Source organism: Chrysemys picta, chromosome 9, assembly GCF_011386835.1.
Source record: "Chrysemys picta bellii isolate R12L10 chromosome 9, ASM1138683v2, whole genome shotgun sequence".
Lineage (NCBI taxonomy): Eukaryota > Metazoa > Chordata > Testudines > Emydidae > Chrysemys > Chrysemys picta.
The window spans coordinates 45,640,339-45,663,516 of NC_088799.1; the positions used below are offsets into that span (position 1 = coordinate 45,640,339).

General features: G+C 44.5%; 1 protein-coding gene across 7 annotated transcripts in view; it reads right to left on the reverse strand.

The window, feature by feature from the left end:
* The window catches only part of ANKMY1 (ankyrin repeat and MYND domain containing 1), a 64,707-nt gene extending 41,568 nt beyond the window's left edge, over positions 1-23,139 (reverse strand). For 4 of the 7 annotated variants that reach the window (XM_005282480.5, XM_005282478.5, XM_005282479.5 and 1 more), the window contains exons 1-8: positions 22,936-23,139; positions 20,961-21,252; positions 10,394-10,540; positions 7,322-7,788; positions 5,708-5,924; positions 3,670-3,834; positions 2,288-2,664; positions 603-774 (exon numbers count right to left, since the gene is read on the reverse strand). In XM_005282480.5, coding sequence (XP_005282537.2) covers positions 603-774; positions 2,288-2,664; positions 3,670-3,834; positions 5,708-5,924; positions 7,322-7,788; positions 10,394-10,540; positions 20,961-21,252; positions 22,936-22,958 — 1,860 coding nt within the window. In that variant the 5' untranslated portion in view covers positions 22,959-23,139. The other 3 variants (XM_065556060.1, XM_042853550.2, XM_065556061.1) reach the window with 2 other exon arrangements.
* Positions 23,140-23,178: the final 39 nt, after the last annotated feature.

Consider the following 23,178-nt stretch of genomic DNA (forward strand, 5'->3'; position numbering starts at 1 on the left):
GAGAGCCCTCCGCCCTCTCCCTCCCCCCCCCGGGCCACAGCGCTTCCTGGAGTGGCACAGGGCCGGGGACAGGGCAGGCACCCAGTGCGCGCCGATACCACCCCAGAGCCACTTTAGATAAGCGGTGCCGGGACGGAGCCCGAACCCCTCCTGCACCCCACCCCCCAACTCCCTGCCCTAAGCCCCCTGCCTGCACCTCGCACCCCTCCTGCACCTCAACTCCCTGCCCTGAGTCCCCTCATACACCCTGTACCCCTCCTGCACCCCAACCCCCTGCCCTGAGCCCTTTCCCGCAGTCCGCACCCCTCCTGCACCCCTGCCCTGAGCCCCCTCCTGCACTCGGCACCCCTTCTGCACCCCAACCCCCTTTCCTGAGCCCCCTCATACACTCCGCACCCCTCCTCTGCCCCAATCGCTTGCCCTAAGCCCCTTCCTGCACACCGCACCCCCTCCCACACCCCGCACTCCCTCCTATACTCCAACCCCCTACCCTGGCCCTGCATACAATTTCCCCATCCAGATGTGGCCCTCGGCCCAAAAAGTTTGCCCACCCCGCTCTAGAATATTACATTTGGTTGTTATTAGTAATTATTATCCATTACCCTGGGTGGAAGTCGTATGTCAGTCTTTGCTCCTGCTGCTAACAGTAGTTTCACTGCTTCTACATCTGCAGCTTTAACAGCAAAGAATAGGACATGCAGAGGGATCCGGCAAACATTGGGGTCTGCACCTCTGCGGAGAAGTAGTTTGACCGTGGTCCATCTCTTTCGGTGTCTAAAGTCAATATGGCAAATAACAGAATAAGCTGTCAATAACTCATAAAAAGGGACATGTTTCTAAACACTGGCTCTTAAGCTGACTTGGGCTCAGGGGCTGTTTAATTGCAGTGTAGACATTCGGGCTTGGGCTAGTGCCTGGGTTCTAGGATGCTCTGAGGCGGGTGTGCAAACTGGTACTTGGAACCAGGGACAGATTGTCTGCTGTACCACTCCTTGTGAGATGTAATGTGTACCACACAGTAATGCTATGCCATGCAGAGGGTGTGGAGGTAACATGGCCTATCTTATACCAGCCCCTTTCAGTACTGTTGAATCCCAGGGGGCACAAGCCAGGAGCAGACCCCATACTCAGGAGACCCTAGAAACTACAAATGTATAAGATCTCTGCCTGGGAGTGGACAAGTGAGGGAAGGGAAGGTTACTTGCATCTTCCACACCTTGCACATGTGAGCCATAATCTGGCCTACATGAGTTTGCCCTAAAAAACTGCAGGACTAATTTTTCTCAAACAGCAGATCCTGACCCACCAGTGGGTTGCAGGAAGGGTCTAGATGAGTTGCAGGCCTGGTGTAGAGGGGAGGCCCTGGGATGGGTGAGTGGGGAGGGTCTGAAGACCAAGCCCAGCCCACACTCACCCTGCAGCAGCAGCTCCTTTCCCTCAGGGCTCGGCCCAACTCCTCATTCTGGGTGTTGTGACCTGGCACCCAGGGTCACAGAGCCACTCACTCAAATTTGGCCTGGCCACCCCCCAGCCCATCATGACAGAGAGGCAGCTGGGCCAAACTTGAGTTGTGCTGCAACCCCAATCCCTTGTTCTCCAACCAAGTGCCTCCCAGGGTCTCCCCTTTGCACGGGGCTAGGAAGAGGGCTGCGGTGCCAGGATGAAGGGTGCTGCTGGAGGTGGTCAGTGCCCCCTCAGCAAGGCGAAGAGAGGAGGTAGTGGAGAAGGACGACGCTGGCCTGTGATTTTGGGGGATTCCCTCCCCCATGAATTTGGGCCCTACACACATATCCAGTTTGTCTGTGTGTTCATCTGGCCCTGGCAACATATCCAGATTTTTTTTTAAATGGGTGCCAGGCTGTGACAGCAATACTCAATATAGCACAAACTAGTTTTGCATAATACAGAAATGTTTTTATGAAGGTAATATAGAATTACTATTACTGTTGCACAGTACAGGTTTTTTAAAATAGTTTATTTTTACACACACACACACACACACACACTATATGTAAAGCTGAGTCACAAAAAGAGACAAAATGGTAGGTTATCTTATTAAAAAGGTTTTAAGGAGTGAAATTCAGGCCTTCTCCCTATCAGGTAAGGACCCGTGGAATGCCCCTTGATCAGGCATGCCCAGTTGATCTATCCCAAGCAAACGCAGGGTCATTCTTCCCCACAAACATGTAAAACTACACTTGTTACTTTCTCTGTGAAATAGGGTTCACCAGAGCTTGTCTAACCTTTCCAGAACACAGAGCCAGTGGTTTTTCTTTGTAGCACTTACTCAGATATTGATAATACCATTTTTCTCACAGTGCCTTCAGCCCCACCATATCCATTGACACAGGCATAGAAGGGTACTCTCAGCAAACACAGGCTGAAGGCATCTGCACTCTGCTGCAAAGCTTCTAGAGAAACCTCGATTCCATAGTTGAAAACAGTACGGTTCGACTCAAAGTTGGTTTCAGTGCTGCAGCCAGTCCTCTTTTCTAAACTTGCACGGTCCATTTCATCCAATGCATTTCTATCATCAGAAATAGATTCTGCCTTTTCCCCGGACATAGGAGGTACCACGGCTGACTGACGAACAGGGCCTGTTAAGCATTTCTGTTTTGCTGGTGCCAATGGAAGTGGTGCAGATTCATCTTCCAACTGCTCATCCTTATTTAAAGTTTTAAAAAAATTAAAATGACAAAAATGAAGAAAATATGGAAAATCCTTACTTCAACAACAAGAATCATCATATCATCATCATCAGTGCTGGACGTCATCATTGTGCGTGTATACAATAGTACTGGAATTTGGTATATTACAGCTAAGTTAAGGTAGAACATCATTTTACTCAGTCTTAATCCACCATTCACGGGAAGCATTTTGAATAGTGTGTGTGTTTGTTTTTTTAGCCTCCACTGTCAATAAAACCCTCTTAGGAGCTTTCAAATCTCAGCTGGTACTCCCTCACTTTATAAAAGCTCCGAAACAGAAGGGGACATTTCTTGATTTTCAATTTGCACATCGGCGTACAAACTAATGAAGACCTAAACCTAACGCTAAAGCTAGAATCTGAAAGAGTTACATTGAAGTTTTCTGGGTTTGTGCTGAGTTCTGAGGGAGAGAGAGACTAGTGTACATTTTTTTCTGTCTCCCTTTCTTGCAGCAGCCAAGAGACTTTTGAAGTTAATGGGAATCAGGTGCTTAATCTGTCTAGGCAATTTTGTAAATTATTATGATTAATTATTTGTATTGCTATAGTGTCTAGGGCTCCCACTCATGGGCCACAACCCCCTTGTACTAGGTGCTGTACAAAACACAGAATAAAAGACTGTCCCTGCCCCCACTGAGCTTACAAATCTAAGTCCCACTAGGCACCTATTTATCTGTATCTTAAGGCACCTAAATACCTTGGAAAATCTGGCTCAAAGTCTCTGGTACTAATGTGACACATTGACTCCAGAATAGCCCTGGAGTCTGATCCTGTGCAGTGCGAGCTATCAATGGAAGTCAAGGGCACGCAGCGACTTGCAGGGTCAAGGGAGGTAAGAGCAGTTTGACTTTTCCCAACTGCTGGAACATTCACAGCAAAGTAATTTTAAAAAGCAGACCTGTGGCTCATTTGAGGACATGGTGAATTCTGATTTTACAGTTATAGATTAATAATGTACTGACCTCGTCTTTTTTAAAGTTCCTCTCAGCAACATTAGCCTTAAATGATTCTACTGGGTAATAAAGAATAATGCACATGGATAGGGCTGATAATCCTTCATCACTGCATTTATTCACATCAGCTCCATTATCAAGAAGAAGATTAATGATGTCGTCTTGGTAATTCACCTGTGAAGTAAAACATTTGGATGACTGTGTATATGTGTATATATACAATTTTAGTTTTCCATGTGGGATTAACTGAAATCACAATTGGGTTTAAAGTTAAAACAAAAAGACAGTCACTAAAGACAGACTCAAAACACTATTATTGATTTCAGTTGTTTTGTGATTTCACTTTCTCTTCTTTTTATGCCAGTACTGAATTTTGCCCATAAATTAACAGTGATCTCAAAATGTTTCTATTGCTTCAAGATACGTCTTATAGTTAATGGGGAAGGCTGGCAGAACCAATAAAAAAACTTTCAAAAAAGGTAAAACTATTTTAGGTGCACCCAATGTAAGGCAGGTGTATAACTGCATTTCTTCCAGAGCATGGCTTTTAATGGCACAAACCAAGAATTAGATGTTGGGTTAGTGATGTAGCCACTATCACAACAGCAGCATCCGGAGATGTCAAATGAATCCATTTACCTTTAAGATAATAAAGAGGGCATCCATGACTGGATGGCATGTTGAGGTACACAAGGCAGCTACAGAAGCCCCAACAGTAAAGATATAAGTGAAACTGCCCCTGATTACAATGTATCCTATTGTAACGAAGAAGGATCTTTCGGTTCATATGGTTGATCTGAGGGGCATCTGAGAGCTGATCCAGAGAAACTATCTGCCAAGAAATGCACCATTGATCCAAAATATAGTCGCGCACTGCCTGTTGCCACTGGTCCTTAGAAACGTTGTGGCTGATGGACTCTCTGTAATACACTGAAGACAATGGAGTTTCACCCACTTACATCAACTACGAAATCTGACCTGTTAAACTGGAGTAGATACTGTTGGTGGGCACTTCAACTTGTCTTACATTAGCGAGCTACCTGAGAAACACACTTCATTTAAATAAAATATTTTTCATGCTGACTTTTAAAAAGCAGAGAAGACTTAACTGTTGCAAAGCTCACTATAATGGAACTCAGGAATCAAATACAACAATGCGCTGTATTAATACAGCATTTTGGCAGTGAGGATTTCAAAATCAAAACTGTCAGGAAATTCAAAGTTATTGTTGCCAAAGCAACTGTAACTCTGCCACATTGCACACACTGTAAAGGGCAACAGTTTATGTGCATTAGGTTACATTTTGTCCTCAGATGTATGCTCAATTTTGACTTTCTGTGTTACAGTGGACAAGTCACTTAACCCCTGTGCCTTCAATACTTTCCCCCCGAAATCTACTGTACAGTCACAGGACTGCTGGGGGAAGAGGATTAATGTCTACAAAATGACTAAAGTTCATGGGATGAGAGGCCTATACAAAAAGAGAAAAACTATAATGTTCTAAATTAATATGAAATTAATTTTCTTGTTCTGAGGACTTTAAAAAAAATCACTAGCAAAAATCAAATTAATTTTTTACTAGATGTAAGGTGCCCAGAAGGCTAGGCACTGATAAATGTTTAAATAAGGAGCCAAATTCTTCCCACAGATAAACTGAAGTCATGCATACATCATAACTTCTACCCACAACCAGACTGTAACCCACCCCACCCCCCACCCCAAAAAAACAGATCCCTTCTGGGTTTGAATACAGTCTGGAACAAGAAAACAGGGGGGAAAGGCAGGGGCAGTTTCAGGGATTTAAATCCAGCCCAGTGCAACACCCAAATTGGAAGGATTTGGAATTTTAGGCTTGGAGTCATCTTTAATATTACAGAGGGATACATTTTACAGATTTTTTTTAGCATGTTGTTCAGCAAGCTGTCTTTCCTTAAAGATGTTTGCTATCGAGTCTCACGCATTTACTGTATAACAGAGAGAGACAGATGCAGTAGCAACAAAAAAAAATGGTCAGTCACAGAGGGAAGAGTCACGTTTGGGGTCTTACAGCAGCAGCAGCAAGTGCAGTGTATCCATGCGTGTCAGCTACATCTGGATGAGCTAAGCTGTCCCTCAGAATCTCATAAATGCTATTGAAGTCTCCTGCTGCTGCCTTCTGAATCAGCTGCTCTGAAGCAAGTTCTTTGGGGCCCTTGGGTCCAAAGGTGTCTCGGCTTCCATTCAGAATGATGTTGATATCCCAACTGATCTCTGTTTGACAGTGCCTCAAACAGAGGAAAGAGAAAAACATTAAACAGCTGGAGAGTCCACATTTAACTTAAACAGCTATGCAGCAAATACCTGTTATACCACAGAGCTTTTTTTTTAAAAAGCCACTGATAATAAAGATTATGGTCAGGTAACATGGGAGAAGAAGGATGGCAACCATTTAAAAAAACTATTTCAGACAATTCAATTTTGCTCCCATCATGGACAGAGCATAAGGGAGTTAAAATGGTCCAAGAGCTGTAGTATGGGGGACATTAATCTTATTCATGGAAGGAGTTAAAAACATCCAGCCCCAAGAATCTGGATGTTTGCAAGTGAAAATTAAATACCAAGCTCTCCAAGATTTGAAAAGGCCACACGATGTGCTTAGAACAGGGGTCGGCAACCTTTCAGAAGTGATATGCCGAGGGGTGCAGGGTGCAGCAGGGAGCTCAGGACAGGGAGTTGGGGTGCAGGGTGTACAAGGGAGCTCAGGGCAGGGAGTTGGGGTGCAGGAGGGGTGTGGGGGTACGGCAGGGGGCTCAGAGCAGGGGGTTGGAGTGTGGGGTGCGGCAGGGGGCTCAGGGCAGGGCATCGGGGTGCAGGATGGGTGCGTGGTGCAGGCAGGGGGCTTAGGGCAAGGAGTTGTGGGGTGGGGTGCAGGAGGGGTTCAGGCTCCGGGGTGGCAGCAGCGCACACCAGGGCCAGGGCAGGCTCCCTGCACGCCTGCCCTGTCCCTGGCCCCGTGCCACTCCAGGAAGTGCTGCGGCCCCTGGGGTGGGGGTGGGGGGCAAAGGGCTCCGCATGCGCTGCCCTTGCCGCGCCTCCAGGTACCTCCCCCGAAGCTCCCATTGGCCACAGTTCCCCGTTCCCGACTAATGGGAGCTGCGGGGGGCGGTGCCCGGACGCAAAGGCCCGGGGGCCGCAGGGACGTCAGGCTGGCCACTGCTGAGAGCAATGTGGGGCCTGCGGTGTCACGGGGGGCAATCCCGCAGGCCGAATCCAAAGGCCTGAGGGTCCGGACCCGGCCCGCAGGCCGTAGTTTGCCCACCCCTGCTGTAGCATAATGGAGTCCCCAATCTAGGTTGGGACTTCTAGGCATTCTATAATGCAAATTAATAATAATGATGTTTTTGTAGGCACATACCAGGACCTGAGTTGATGGTATATTTCAAGGAAAGAGGTTTCCTTTAGGTTAAGGAAGTGAGAGAGGAACATGCTGTTTGTTTCACAAAACCTCATTTCCAGTTTATCAAATGACTTTCTAAACTTAGTCATGGACAGTAGAAATTATTCTGTGAAGCATGACTTCTGTACCACAACTTGTGCTAAAGATGATCTTCGCAATAGTCTAAAAAGAAAATCCCATATATATCCCAACAAACACATATCACACACAAAAATCAATAGCTACCTGTATTTATAGATGTGCTTCAGCATTCTAACCATTAAAGGGCTTGTGTTTTTAATAGGCCATGGTTCTTCATCATACAACTTTTTGTTGTTCTGAAAATATTGGGAATCAAACTCTTTACGGAAGGTGCGAGTCAGGGGAAGGTGATCTGTATCAGTTGAGTATATGTACATTTTTTCAGGCAATGTGTAACTGTCATCTAAAAGGAGAAGTTTGTAGTTGTAGAAAAATGGGTCCTGTTCCTCATTCAGATCCCAAAATGGAATTTCCTCATCAGAAAGATACTCTCTCTGGGAATCAGCATCAAAATAGCTGTAGTGTTCTGGGTAATCCGAGACACAAAAATGTCCAGGTATTTCAGTACACAGTTTAATTATGTGATTCCTGAGCCATAAGCCAACATCTTGAGAGCCATCTGGATAGCTCTGAACTCCTGGTCCAAATCGCTCATCAGCCTTGTATAGTCCCTTAGAAGAGCAATAGGTTTACTAGTATTAGAGAAGACATACAGGTCAGACATACTACACAACTTACAGCCTGGCTTCCATTTAAAAGGTGCAAAACCAAATTTCCTTGGTCTGACATTACTGTTCCAGTGTCAATTGCCTATTGACATTTAGAGCAATCTAAGCACCTGACAAGCTGCTCAACTATTGTATTCACTTTGATTAGTCACACTGGAACTGCACTAATGGCAATACATGAAACCCATTGGCTGAAGTAAGGTAGGATGGGTGGATTCACTGAAGGCAATGAAGCTACAGGTTTTAATTAGGACTATTGAGACGCTTTTATTCACTGTTCAAGAATATTCATACAGCTCAAGCTTTATTCTTACAAGCATTTGCAGAAAGTTAATTTCAGCCTTTTGTAGCTTTGTTTGTTTCATCAAGAAACCAAGTTTGTTTCATGAGTAAGTGAAATTAGTTTGCAAAGGAAGCAGTTTATGAAGGTTAGGTCATTCAGAAATACTGTTTGATCTGCCACAGAGCTCAGGTATCAAGCCCCCTCTACACACTACTTGCCATGAGCAGTTGAGGAGTTGTTAGCTCAAATACACTCATAAAAAACAATTCACTTTTGAATTAAACAAATTTGTACAGATTATGATCAGTTTGTGGACAACTTGAACAGAAGGGATCCGTTCTCTGACTATGCTGTTTGCAATAAGTAGTTCAACCACCTCTAATAGAGTCAACCAGACTTGAAAATTTTCAGTCATTTCATATCTTGACACTTGAAACCTTGCTCCCCTCAAGTCTACTCAGAACATTGTTCCTAAAGTCATCTTGCTGGCTCATCACCCAGACCTGATCAACCCCCTCTCTGAGTCCCTCCACTAACTCCCCCTTCACCTTCACATTAAACTCTCACTTAAGTCAGATCCCCAGCTGATGTAAAATGAGCATAGCTTCATCGACTTCAGTGGAGCTACAAGGATTTACAACAGTTTGGGATCTGGCCCCTTGTCTTTAACTGTAAGGTTCTTCATAACATAGCCCTACACTTCCTAGCTCATTTACTAACCTATAGTGCCACTGATCCTTGCCTTTGCTCCACCAGCATTCCCAGCTTTTACTATTCATGAATCAGTGTCTGCTTTAAAACAACTCCATGTTTCCTTTCTCTCCCACTGCCCCTTATGCCTGGGGGAAAACTCCCTGAATAAATCTGTAGGGACACTATCTCATCCTCCTTGTGACTCCCCTCCGCTGTGATGCCTCAAAACCCAGATTGCTCATCATGGCTCTGCAGCTGACAAGCTGTGACTATCCCTCCTTCCCTTCTTTCATTCCCTTACATCCTTCTTCCCTATCTCTATCTCCAACTTAAAAAGAAAATTACAATACATGTAGCTAACCAAGCTGGGCCAATTCTTCACTGGATTCAATTGCTGGTATGTTGTATCCCCATCCCCTACCCTTTGATGTCTTTCCATCTTCAGGACAGGTTTTGTCTCTTTTCTAGGTCTGTATAATGCCCAGCACAACGGGAGCCCCGATCCCAACTAAGATGACCAGACATTTGTTAAGCCTACTAGTGGAGATGAAAAATACTAGTGCTCGCTATCTCACACACACACCTCTGCAGTTTAAAGGATCACCCATCGTGTAAGACTGCAGTCAATTTTCTATTTAATAAACTTCACCTGCCTCTTGTGTTTTTGGGACACCTTCTGTCCCTGCTTGGCTTCACTCCTCTTTCATTCCTTCTGTGCATCTTGCTGCACTGTTTTGTGTGCACACTGTTTCCTCTCTTCCTTCCTTCCCACTCCACCTCCTTACGTCCTTTCCCTTTTCCTTCCTACACTGGGTTCAGTCCACTGCCCCTTTACATCTGTTGTGTGTCGTCTTCCCCAATCCTCCCTCAAATATTTCTCTGCTCTTTAAACGCATCCTCTCAATCACTCATTTGCCCATATTGCCCCCGCCCCTTACCACCTCTCCACCAGCTCCTGGCTTCCCACTCCCACCCATGCAGATAACAGTGGCAGCCTGGCCTTCTGCTTCCCAGCTCACCTACATGGCCTGAAAAAGAGAACAGCAAGATCTACTCTGCTCTCCTCCTGCTCCCTCAACAGGAAAACAAAAACAATACAGACACCTCCCTCCCATCAGGCCTTTGCTGCCTGGTCGCTTCCTTCTTAAAGGAGCGTAACACCAGGGCCACTCTGCTCCCAGGCTTATCGCTACCTTAAGAGACAAGAACCTGCAACTCCAGCTGTCCTGTTCCCTGCCCATCAACAGACACACTCCACAGTGGTATTTGCCTCTGGCACGTGGTTTTTGAAGCCCTGGCTCAATTGAGGCTCCTATCTTTGGTCATTTCTGTACAAGGCATGAATTCAAGCAACTACTTTAGAAGCTTTAAGCTTCTTTTTTTTTTTCTTGTTGGTATTTTATTACCAGAGAGCAAGTTTTAGCCATTAATTATCTGCACATGCTTCAGAAACACATTACAGCCTTCACACCCAAGCTTCGTGGGAAAGCCACAGAGACCATGATGGCAGCACAAACTTATATTCTGTTAGTGCTATCAGTCATTAGAATACATTCAATTTCATCCTGTTACCTGATAGTTTCTGCCATCCTTGAATTCCATGGTCCCATATCCTTCTTTATGGCTAAGATAAAATGAACCGGTAAATTTGGAACTGTCGGGCCAAAAATACATCCCTTTGCCATGGCGATGGTCCTTGTAAAACTGCCCCACATAGCTCTGTAACGCACCAAAAAAAGAGGAAGGTGATACAGCTGAGGAAGAGAAATAAGTGGCTTGTAATTGTTCCTCACTACAATGGAGCAATACTAGAGAAGACGCCACACAAGATCTTGATATATACAGAGTGCCTAGCCATTATGCATTTGGAAAACTGGCCAAAATCCTGATCCCATTGAAGCCAATGAAAAAACTTCCCCCAAGTTCAACTAGGCCGAGATTTCACCTATTATTTTTCCAGTGACATATGGTAGCGCCTGTAACTCCCAACAGTTTAGAAGGAGATAAGTCCAAATGTTCACACATTCAAGTGCCCCAAGTCACAGCGAGACACAGAGTAAGCCAGCAGCTATTTAAGCGCTCAGCAGCTGACCCAGCCCTTGTGTGTACATATGAACTAGGGAGGTATTGAAGTTGCAATACCAGGGAGATCCAGAGTATCCACAGAAACGTATGTTTGGCTTAAAATCAGGTGCACACGCTATAAATGTATGCCCAGTTGCAGACCAGAGATAGGTCTGCCTGGAGCGGCTGTCTCCCACTTACCTACTCTAACCCGAAGAAGCACTGTGTTGAAAGAGACATCACCCCAGGCCCTTCATCCTTCACTGATCTCACCCTGGCAGGTCAGTCATCCGTCCATTACCCCGTTCTCTCCTACCAGATTCCCAGGCCACTAACCCCTGGAAGAAGGAGTCTCTGCTCCCCCACAGCTATTCTTAGAAAGCCCCAGGTATACAGTTGACCCTGAATCCTATTATAAAGTCTGACAGTCGGTTCCCACTGGAGCTAGACTAAGCCAAAGGGACCTGCTGACTCCCTCTAGTGTGCAATCCTGAGAAAACAGCCCCCTGTACCTCCAGAGAGTCCAGTCTAACAAATGAAGTGTGACTTGGTGGGTAGGACTTGCACCATAACAGCTGTTAGTCAAGGTAATACATTTTTATACACGGATACATATGAGAGGGAGAGGTAAAAATCTGGTTACAACTTTAACAGGGAATCTACCTATTTTTCATAATATAACCACCATATTTAAAAAAAAAACCTAATTGATCCTTCTCATTTTTGTAGGGGGATAAACCTCAATATTGATGAAAAATGATTAATGAAATTACAATATATAGAGCTTCCAAATTTAAGTTTTAACTGATAAAAAAAAACATAATACAAAAAAATCCAACATCAATGTTTATTGGATAAACATCAGAATAACACCAGAAATGGTTACTTAATCACAGAAATGTAGGACTGGAAGGGATCTCAGATAGCTTATCTAGTCCAGTCCCATGCACTGATGCAGGACTAAGTATTAGACCGTCCCTAGCAGGTGTATATCCAACCTGTTTCTTTAAAACCTCCAATGATGGAGATTCCAATACCTTCCTAGGTAATCTATTCCAGTGCTTAACTATCCTTACAATTAGCAATTTTTTTCTAATGTCTAACCTAAATCTTCCTTGCTGCAATTTAAGCTGACTGCTTCCTGTCCTGTCCTCAGTGGATAAGAAGAACAATTTACCACCTTCCTCTTAATAACAACCTTTTACATATGTGAAGACTTATGTCCCCTACCCTCAGTCTTCTCTTCTCCACACTAAACAAACCCAATTTTTTCAATCTTCCCTCATAGGACATGTTTTCTAGACTTTTCATCATTTTTGTTGCTCTCTTCTGGACTTTCTCCAGTTTATCAACATCTTTGCCGAAGTGTGGTGCCGAGAACTAGACACAATACTCCAGCTGAGGCCCTATCAGTGCTGAGTAGAGCAGAAGAATTACTTCTCATGTCTTGCTTACAATACTCCTGCTAATATATCCCAGAAGAATGTTCGTCTTTTTGCGACAATATTACACTGTTGATTCGTATTTAGCTTGTGATCCACTATAACCCCCAGACCCTTTTCAGCAATACTCCTTCCTAGGCAGTAATTTCCTATCTTGTATTTGTGCAATTGATTATTCCTTCCTAAGTGTTGTACTTTGCATTTGTCCTTATTGAATTTAATTCTATTTATTTCAGACCATTTCTCCAGTTTGTCAAGACAATTTTGAATTCTAATTTTGTCATCCCAAGTGCTTGCAACCCTCCCAGCTTAGTATCATCCACAAACTTTATAAGTGTACTCTCTATGCAATTATCCAAATCATTGATGAAGTAATTGAATAGAACTAGACCCAGAACAGATCCCTGTGGGATCCCACTCAATATAACCTTCCAGTTTAACTGTGATATCTACTCTCTGAATATGGTTTTCCCGCCAATTGTGCACCCGTCTTATAGTAAGTAGGTTTGTCTAGTCTATATTTCCCTAGTCTGCTTATGAGAAGGTCATGTGAGACAGTATCAAAAAGTCTTTTAAAGTTGGAGATATATCACACCTACTTATTCTGCCCCTATCCAATTCATATTGACTTCACCTTTTGCCCAAGTGCAGCTTGTTTATACAGGTGAAGTCTAGGCTCCCTGGCTACTATCCAAGGCCTTGTATACATGGAGCAATAATACGGACTACAGGGGTGTGACTTCTAAAGCACACTAATGTGTTGCGCATTAATTGGTCCAGGTAGACCCTGCTGGTGAAAACTAAAGATTCCCCGGGGCATTTTAACATGGTGCTCTTTGAAACTGTACTACGTGTATATACAAAGAGAAAACCCTGAAAACACCCAATTTTTGGACATTATGCAGAATTCAAAAATTGCGGGGAAAAACCCTGAAAATGAAATTAATAAACTCAAAAAACAGAAGCCTTATGATAGTTTTAGTTTATTACAAGCTCACTTTGACTGAATTTTAGAAGATACCTACATGTTCTTGGACAATAGGATAGATCACATTCTTATGTTTTGCAGTGTTTATTTTATTAAAGGAGTGTTTATTAAAGTATGTTCAAGCTAACTAACAAAACTAGGAAACCTCTGCAGGCACAAAAGGTATCAAGGAGAATGAGATCTCCTGGACCATGAAAGCATATTTTCAGTCAGTCACCTCCAGATATGGTTGCACAGACTCTTAAATGCAGCTTTAGCATTTCTGTTTTCTTTAATATTGTATGTCGGGGTCGGCAACGTTCGTCACGCGGCTTGCCAGAGTAAGCACCCTAGTGGGCCGGGCCAGTTTATTTACCTGCTGACGTGGCAGGTTCGGCCGATTGCGGCCCCCACTGGCCGCGGTTTGCCGTCCCAGGCCAATGGGGGCGACGGGAAGCCGCGGCCAGCACATCCCTCGGCCCGCGCCGCTTCCTGCTGCCCCCATTGGCCCGTGACGGCGAACCGCAGCGAGTGGGGGCCGCGATCGGCCGAACCTGCCGTGTCAGCAGGTAAATAAACTGGCCCAGCCTGCTAGGGTGCTTATCCTGGCAAGCCGCGTGCCGAACGTTGCCGACCCCTGTTGTATATACTGTTTGAAGACTACAGAAATGTTGGTTATTGTGATTTTTTGCCTTGAATACAGTGTTTGGTAGGAGTTCTCGGTTGCAAATAGTGGGTTAAGATACTGCAGATTGTAATCTTGAGAGACGTTTGGTTTAAAGTTAAAAACCACTAAGAATGTCTTCTCAAAGACCAGGCACCTCCCCATTATTAAAGAATGTCTTTTCCTAGGATCTGACAGAAAAAAGTGACATGTAGCACCTAGTATATCAAGGCTATGGAACTATGTCAAAAGCCTCTTTATCACCTCTTGTCTCCCCCTCCTCAATTCAAAGAGGAAAACCTAAGATTTCACCCCACCCCCCATTTAAAGAACTCTAGAATTATTCTTTTTTAATCCAATTCCTTTGATAAACATTCTAAAAGTCTTAATTCTTTTAATGATAAGGAAAACATATATAGTTGGGAATTGTTTTAAGAAGTTGTTGGTTACTCGACACAAGTTTCCAATGAAACGTAAAATCTTTGTTCATTCTTTAAATGCTTAAAATTGTATTAATTTCTTCAGTGTAATCTGCACATTTTCTATTTAAATCCAATTATCTACCGTTATAACTGAGTATTTAGCTCACCTTTAATCATAGCATCCCTTAAGGCATAATACGAAGACAATCATTAAGGGACAATTAAGAGAGACAGTCATTAAGATATGGCTTACCATTTCTTGTTTCTCTTTTCTGAGTAATTTGGGGGATAAAATTGGCAGGCTCTCAACACCTTAAAACATACCATTCTCCCCTATATGATGTTTCTACAATTTCTGGTGCATCAAAGCACCATATGGCTTGCTAATGTCCCACTGATATGTTGTGACTATCCTCAGTAAAACTATTATAGTCCAGACAAAATGATTGGATAGTTTGGGGATTAGTAATAGAATCTGACATGGATCCTTTCACTTCTTGGTCACCAATTTGAGTCCTGGACTTAATTGACAGAGACTGAAAATCATTACCCTCCATGAAACAAATTGTTGATACCTGTCAAGTAGAAGCTGAACTGAGATCTGCATCACCAAAGACGCTGAGCCACCACTACAGGCATTAACTGACATTTGTTGGCACTCTCAGGAGAAAGACAAAGGACCAAATGGGCTCTTTGAGAATGTCCTTGCGGGTCAAGGGTGAGGAACATGGGTGAATGATGTGAAAAAGCTTGCACTGCCGAAGCCTGTGCCACATCTGTTTACTAGAATGAAGTCCACTTTCTAGGGCTGGTGACATGAAGCCAGTTAGATGAACTTCTAGAGAAATGCAGACAGAATGAGTTAAATATATTTCCATTGGGTGTTGCAGGAACTCAGGAGTGCACCTCAGATGCCCCCTCTCCCCAGGTAATGAGTCCCCAATGGAGGTTTCTGATTACATTGTTCTGACAAAATCCCTTCCTGAAGAAACTACAGGGCAACATTCAGGATTACCACAGATGAAACTATGTCCAAAGGGAGCTGATAGAAAGCACAGATAAAGCCCCATGTTCAAGAACTAAACCTTTCAAGCCTGCAGAACTAATTGCACTATGAACAGAGAGAGGTAGGGTCCAGGCACAAAACTGCCTTTGACAGTAGCATCTGCAGGAAAAGGAGAAATGAGAAGCAGATTTGGGGGCAGAGGGCTTGGGTTACCTCTGCTGGAGACAGGGAAAGTGATTCTGTTGTGCTGCGGTGGTTAATCCTACAGAAGGCATTCAACTGTACAAAGAAAGGAACAGTGAAAAGAAGAGAGTTGAGAAAAGGGCTAAGATGCAGCTGAAACACAGCCTAAAGAACAATAGAGAAACAAAGGTGAAATTCAGTGCTAAACTGTGTGCATCCCTAGGCCAATCAGCCCAAGGACCCCAAAAAAAAGCAGAGTATGGAACTGACCGTGCAAGGCTAAGAGTGAAATATCTCAGCAGACAGCAAGTGAACAGCCCAGGGGAAAATGAGCATCTAAGACTGACAAAATGGAGTGACCCAGTGAAGCACAAGAAGTGTCCAAGAGCAACCAGGGAAGGAGCAGCACAGGGAGTCTGCCAAGAGCAGAGACGGAAAAGAGCGCTGAATGGCCAGAGGGAACGGAGCATCTGCAGGCTGATCTCAAGGAGGGGACCTGGAAGGCCAAGGTCACTTAGAGAGACCATAAGAGAAAACAATTATAACTCTGATTTCATTCTTTACTCTCCTTGTTCCAGAGAAAGTGTTAATAGGTAGGTCAATGTTCCCAAATTCATTCCTCTAAAAAGGGCCAAAGCCCTTTAGGAAGGCTTCACTGCATACATTTATGGCCAGTGGAAAGAAACACAGATGGCAGCAACCATCTCATATTAAACAACACCTTTGCTACGTGCTTGGAGGAAAGAGGAAAGATGGTATTGAACTGTTCTTACTAATGTTACATTTCTTTCCTTAAAGGAATACATTGCCACTGCAGTTTTTATAGCCCAATGTCTCAAAGGAAAAGAAATTTATCTTCCTGTTAGTGCTTCAAAAGATCACACAGATATGGTATAGAAAGGTACCAAAGCCTTCTAGTCACTCGGCACTGGCCACAGCCCAGGAGTGAAGTGTCATCAACCTAACAGTTTTAATTTAATTCATATACAGCAAAACCTGAAAACACTGATTTATCAAATACTCTGATCTCCAAGACAACTAGTGCAACAATTCTCACAATTTCTTAGAGAGATGACACCGAAGTGGGTGAGGTGATATCTTTTAATGGACCAACTTCTGTTGGTGAGAGAGACAAGCTTTCAAGTTTACACAGAGCTGTTCTTCAGGTCTGGGGATTTCTAATAATTTCTAAGTTAGTTTTCCTCAGGCAGGCTGCCATTTATGTAGGTTTGCCAGGCGTCTATTTTTCAACTGGAACACCCAGTCGAAAAGGGACCCTCGTGGCTCAGCAGTGCTGACCGGGCCACTAAAAGTCTGGTCGGCAGCACAGCAGGGCTGAAGCAGGCTCCCTGCCTGCCCCGGCTCCAAGCCAGCTCCCAGAAGTGGCTGGCATGTCTGGCTCCTGGGTGCAGGAGCTGCAGGGATGGCACCTGTGGGCACGAGCAGCGCACAGAGTCCTCCCCCCCGCCCAGTCCCTCTGCCTTGGAGCTGGACATGCTGGCTGCTTCCGGGAGCCACCTGAGGTAAGCGCCGCCCAGAACCCACACCCCTCTCCTCTCCCCCAACCTCCTCCCACACCCAAACTCCCCCCACCCCTGGAGCCCATACTCCACGCCCCCTCCTGCTCCCCAACTCCCTGCCCCAGCCCTGAGCCCCCTCCCACACTCCGAACTCCCCAGCCCCAATCTGCACGCCAAACCCCTCATCACCGGCCCCACTCCAAAGCCCACACCCTCAGCCAGAGCCCTCACCTCCTCCCACACCCTAACCCCCTGCCTCACCTCAGAGCCCCCTCCCATATCCTGAACCCCTCATTTGTGGCCCCACCCCAGAGCTCGCAACCCCAGCAGAAGCCCTCATCCCCTCCCGCACCCCAACCCCCTGGCCCAGGCAAGTGAAGGTGGGGGAGAGTGAGCGACAGGAGGAGATGGGGTGGAGCAACCGGGAGTGGAGCCTCAGAGAAGGGGCGGGGCAGGAGTTGGGGCAAGGGTGTTCAGTTTTGTGCGATTAGAAAATTGGCAACTCTATATATGTGAGGAATTTCTCAATAAATCTTTTTCACATCTAATTTAACAGGGTCAAAGTCCATCTTATAAATAGCAAGTTACAGCTAATTGCATAGAAACTCCAACAGCTCCATGATAATGTTCAGTATATTCACAGAAAAAAGGAGAAAGAAATTTTAATTTTTATGTTTTCACAGGGTATGAACATATCACCTTTATAATATAAGGCAGATAGACACATCCTCCACTAGGCTACATCCATGAGAAATTACAGTGATTAAATTAGCAAGAGAACAGCTCACCTGATCAATGAGTGCAACAGAAACATATTGAGAATTACTAACATTAATAAAAATGGAACATAAGAGATAATGTTCAAACAAGGCGAGTTCCCCACTCCAATCCAGGATCTATCTGCTTGCAAAATTTCATTAAAATTAGACTTATTACTGTATATTAGTTTTACTTCAATCAAAAGTGGTGGTTCTGCAAGGTGCTCAGCATCTCTCTGAATTGGAACTAAAATTAATTTTTCTGCTAAATGATTAAATGTAATTACGCATCAAAAATGTAGCGATCTATTGGACAAAGGGAAGAGATATAAACAGAATACACTCTTAACTAGATTTGAAGTCACTAGCTTTGAAATAGTCAATAAGCTATACCATAGCTGGCATTCATGGAAATTTTACGTATTATTTTCAGGAAAAATATATTGAAAATTGCAAGAAAAAATAAAGCAAATACGGGTTACAGCGTTCAGGCCATTCCCCAGTTCATAGCAAGACCTATATGCTTGCATGTATTACCTGATTTATGGGACAGACTAGCCCTGCAGGTGGCTAGAAAAATATATGTTTGCTCTTGCAGGGTTTTCTATGAGGCTTCCCCTTACAGGGAAATGGGCCTACAGAGTTACAGGGGCTGTGGAGGCACATGGAGAAAGGACTCCCTAGATCTACAGACCCAGGAGCCATCTCCATGGATGGCTGCCCCCCCCCGCCCCCCCACTGGGCCTTCCACTCTGCTACCAGCTGCAGGGACCTCTCCCATGTCTCACTCTTTAGTAAATTAGGCTCTTAGTAAATATTCTCATTATTATTTATAGCACTTTACAGTTTGAACACATGGACAAATGTTAATCATTTGTCACAGCATCCGCATGAGGTAAGCAAGCATTACACTCATTTTTAAAGCATAAAACCAGATATCTTATGATTCATTCTCACATTACTTGTTTGCATCACAAGAATGCTACTATACCTATTTACAGACAGTGAAACCAACACAGAGACAAACATCCTGATCCTGTGCCTGTGCATACCCAAAACTACCAACAAAGCTGTTGGGATATCTGGGTGTGCCAGGAACATAGGATAGGGACCTGACGTGCTCAGAGCCGCACAGCAAGTCAATGACAGAACTAGGATTAGGAGACAGAGTTCCTAGTTCCCAGTCTCAGCCAACTAGAAAATACTGCTTTATTAGAGCAGTACTGACTGCGCCCCAGGTCCTAGATCAGGACCCCATTGTGCTAGGTGCTGTACAAGCACAGTTAATAAGTTTCACAAATTCAGCAGGTACCACTAAGTGAACCTGGCATCTTCCCACCAAATGCAATCATCTTCTAATATGATAAATCTATAGATACTCAGACTGAGGCCATGCTAAACCTTAAAAGTAACAGAACAAACTGATTTACCTGCAACCTTGAATCCTGTTTCATTTTTACTGTGATTATATCACTAACCAGCAGGTGGAGACACATAACCACTCTAAGAAGTAACAATTTGTCGTTGAGAGTTCTCTTGACTGTTATAATGGCCCAGCAATGAAAATATAAATATGAGAGTAAAGCACCTGTTTCACCTCTTCCTGCTTATTTAAAAAAAAAAAAAAGCTGGAACTATCTATCTAGTTTGGTGTAAGCAAGAGTAGCAGAAAGATGCAAGTGTAAGTAAACATTTGAATTTGTAGCATATTTCCTTATACACCTCTATCCCGATATAACGCGACCCAATATAACACGAATTCGGATATAACGCGGTAAAGCAGCACTCGGGGGGGGGGGGGCGGGGCTGCACGCTCCGGTGGATCAAAGCGAGTTTGATATAATGCGGTTTCACCTATAACGCGGTAAGATTTTTTGGCTCCCGAGGACAACATTATATCGGGGTAGAGGTGTACTTCTTCACCAGATGGGTTTGCAAAAGTAGACTCTCTAGTATATTCCAACTGTGTAACAGAGGGGTAAATTTGTGATTAGGTTTGACTAATCCATTGCACAGTAAACGTTTTGAAAGTCTAATTCACACAAAGTCAGACCACGTATAAAATGCCAGTATCAGTGAGAGAAGGATTTATTCAATGTAATATTAGTCCATAGCAAACATGAATTTGAGCAAACTTCCCAAAGGACTATTAGTATTAACTTTTAAGACCATAGTTCTCCAGCGAAAAGTAACATATGGGATGATCTCTATCCCATTTAGATTAATCAGACTGGTATATCAAAAAGGCACTTCTCAACAACACAACATCCTATATTAAATTCAAGACAAAAAGTAGATGTTGGATTTTTAGAATGTACTGTGAAAGAAGAATACAGTAGGGCAACTAGGGGAACAAATGATCAAGACCAAAGTGCAAAAGGACAGTATGAAAGTCAAGGCCTAAAAGGTGAAACGGTGTCATGATCAAACTGCTAGAGCACTCAAAGGAGGAAATACCATAGTGAAATCTTGATTTCTTTCTAAGATGGCTGATACTGCACAGAAATAAGATAATATTTGAATAAATGCCATTGATGGTAGCCTACAAGTAATGTCAGGTACATAAAATGACTATTAGCCAAACTTATATTGGCATTAACAAAATGATGGCTGAATATCAGATTGTAAACTAATTTCCATCCTCCCTTAAAACTGAATTAATATTTAAACCTTAAAAATTCTTCATCCAATATTAAAACCACAAGCACCAAAGCAAACTCAAACTAGTTTACATTTCTGATATTTGGATCCCACACAGTTAATGTTTCGTTCTGTAACTATTTGGCAACACGGTGGCTACCAATAGGAGATACTGACATACCTATTTTATGTTAATAACTTTAGCAGAACTCCCAGTTTTAGCATGAGGAGCAGTGCTAGCTGAACTTTCAGCATACTGTGTTGTTCGCCATAAATGCAGCATTTGTAAAAGGCAAAAATATACATCCTATTTGGCAGGCAGAAATTTATTTCTTTATTACACTTTTGTATATTGACTTGAAGAGTGAGAATCTTACCAATACGTCTTCCTTGACATCGTTAAGTACAAATCAAACCTGCCATCAGATAGACATGCTCTTAATGTAAATTTTAAATAGAATAAACCAGTTTACCTCACCATTGACCCATGAGAATTCTCCATAACCAAGCTTTAGATCAAACCCAAATTCCCCTTTGTAACTGGAACCATCTGGCCATTCCTGAATGCCACTTGTGAGTATGATCCTATTACTCAGGTCATCTTCAGTCAATTTCACTAACTGTCCACCATCTTCTTCAGTCTGAGATTCTTCCTCTTTGTCAAAGAGATTGGAACCTTGTTCAACATCTTCTGTTTCTTCTTCTCTGATCATACTAGAACCTTGTTCATAATCACCTTCTGTATCTTCTTTGATCAGCCTGAAACTACACTCAGAAAGGACACAAAATTCAAATCAGAATCCCAGACTAACACCAAATGAAGCTGCAACTATTTTCTTCACACAGAACAAAAAAATCTAACTCCAATATAACCATTCCAAACACACACTGTTTACTGCACAACACCTAATACTGATGGCATATAAAATCAAGGCACACACTGAGCAGAAAGAGAAAGCAGAGGAAAAATATTATTCCAGAAGTCCAGACTAAATAGGCTGCACCTCTATAATGAACCATTTTATAGAACAAGAAGAATAGGTCTCCTTGTTAATATAAATGAGTTAATCAAACATAGGAGATATATACACATTCATCATTAACACCTGCCATCAACACACCAGAATACTCTCTCTCCCCAACACATACACATACAAACTCTCATGTACATCCTGACATACCCAACACCCTCACATGTACAATCCCACTTTCACATCACACTCCAACTTGCCGGCATACACACCTGAACACACATGCACCCCATGCAAAGGGATGCCAATCCTCCAGGATTGTCCTGGAGTCTCCAGGAATTAAAGATTAATCTTTAATTCAGGAATCTCAAACACACGACCCGTGGAGTAATTTGCTGCGGCCCGCCAAGCTCCCCACGCCCCCACCCCGGAGTTATTTCCTGCAGCCGCCAAGCTCCGCTCACCCGCTGCCCCCCCTCCAGCACGCCATGTCCCCGCTCCTCTCCCTACCTCCAGGTGCTTCCCACCGCCAAACAACTGTTTGGCAGCACTTAGCACTTTCCAGGAGGGAGGGGGAGGAGCGGGGAGCCACGCGCTCAGGGGAGGAGGCGGAGAAGAGGCAGGGCAGGGGCGGGGATTTGGGGAAGGGGTTGGAATGGGCGCAGTTATGGGGCCTCATGAAAGGGGTGGAGTGGGGGCGGGGCCGGGGTGGGGGGGCTTTTGAACCTTTATATGAAAAGGTGTCAGTGATGCGGCCCTGGGCCAATGTACTAGTCCTCATGTGGCCCTCCTGGTGATTTGAGTTTCAGATCCCTGCTTTAATTAAAGATAATGTCATGTGATGAAACCTCCAAGAATTCATCCAACCAAAGTTGGTAATCCTACCCATGCATGGAGCATGGCACATGCATGTACACAGACTCCAAGCTCCTGCACACCCTCTGCCACATGCATGTGAACACACAAACACCCCAATCCCTGCATACACACATACTTCACACATCCCACACATGTACACATACACTTAGAATCCCTGCACACAACTGCATTTCCCCATGTGCACATATATGCCCTCCAAGCCCATGCACAAATGTGTGCTCCCACACGTTTGCACACATTCCAAGCGCCTGCACACACATTCTCTGCCTCATAGGTGCGCACAAACAAACACGCCAACCCTGCCATACATTCGTGTGTATGCATGGATTCCAAGCTCCTGGACACACATGCACGCTCCCACATGTGGGCACCACAGGCACACTCCAAGTCCCTGCGCACACACAAGTACTTCACATGCCCATTCCAACACGCTTGTGTACACACACACTCCAAGCCCCGGCACGCAGAAGTACTTTACACACCCCACACACGTGCGCTCCCACACACACACGCTCTGTGCTCTCTGCCCTTTGCCCAAGCTGCAGGCGGGCCAGACCCCGGGCTGGGCACAGGAGATCCCGAGCTCCCCGACACCCACCCAGCAGCGGCAGGTGGCTCCATCAGCCCGTCCTAGCGCAGCGAAGCCCCGGCCACCACCGCGGGCCCTACCACTGTTGGGGCGGGGGCGCTAGGGAGGGCAGCGCAGCGGTACCGCAGGGAGCAGCGGCGAGTCCAGCATTAACCCCAGCGTGGAAGGGGGGTCCGAGCTACTACCGCCTCCAGCACAGGACGCTCCAACCCCTCTCCCCGCGAGCCCACATGGACTGTGCCAGAGTCCGGG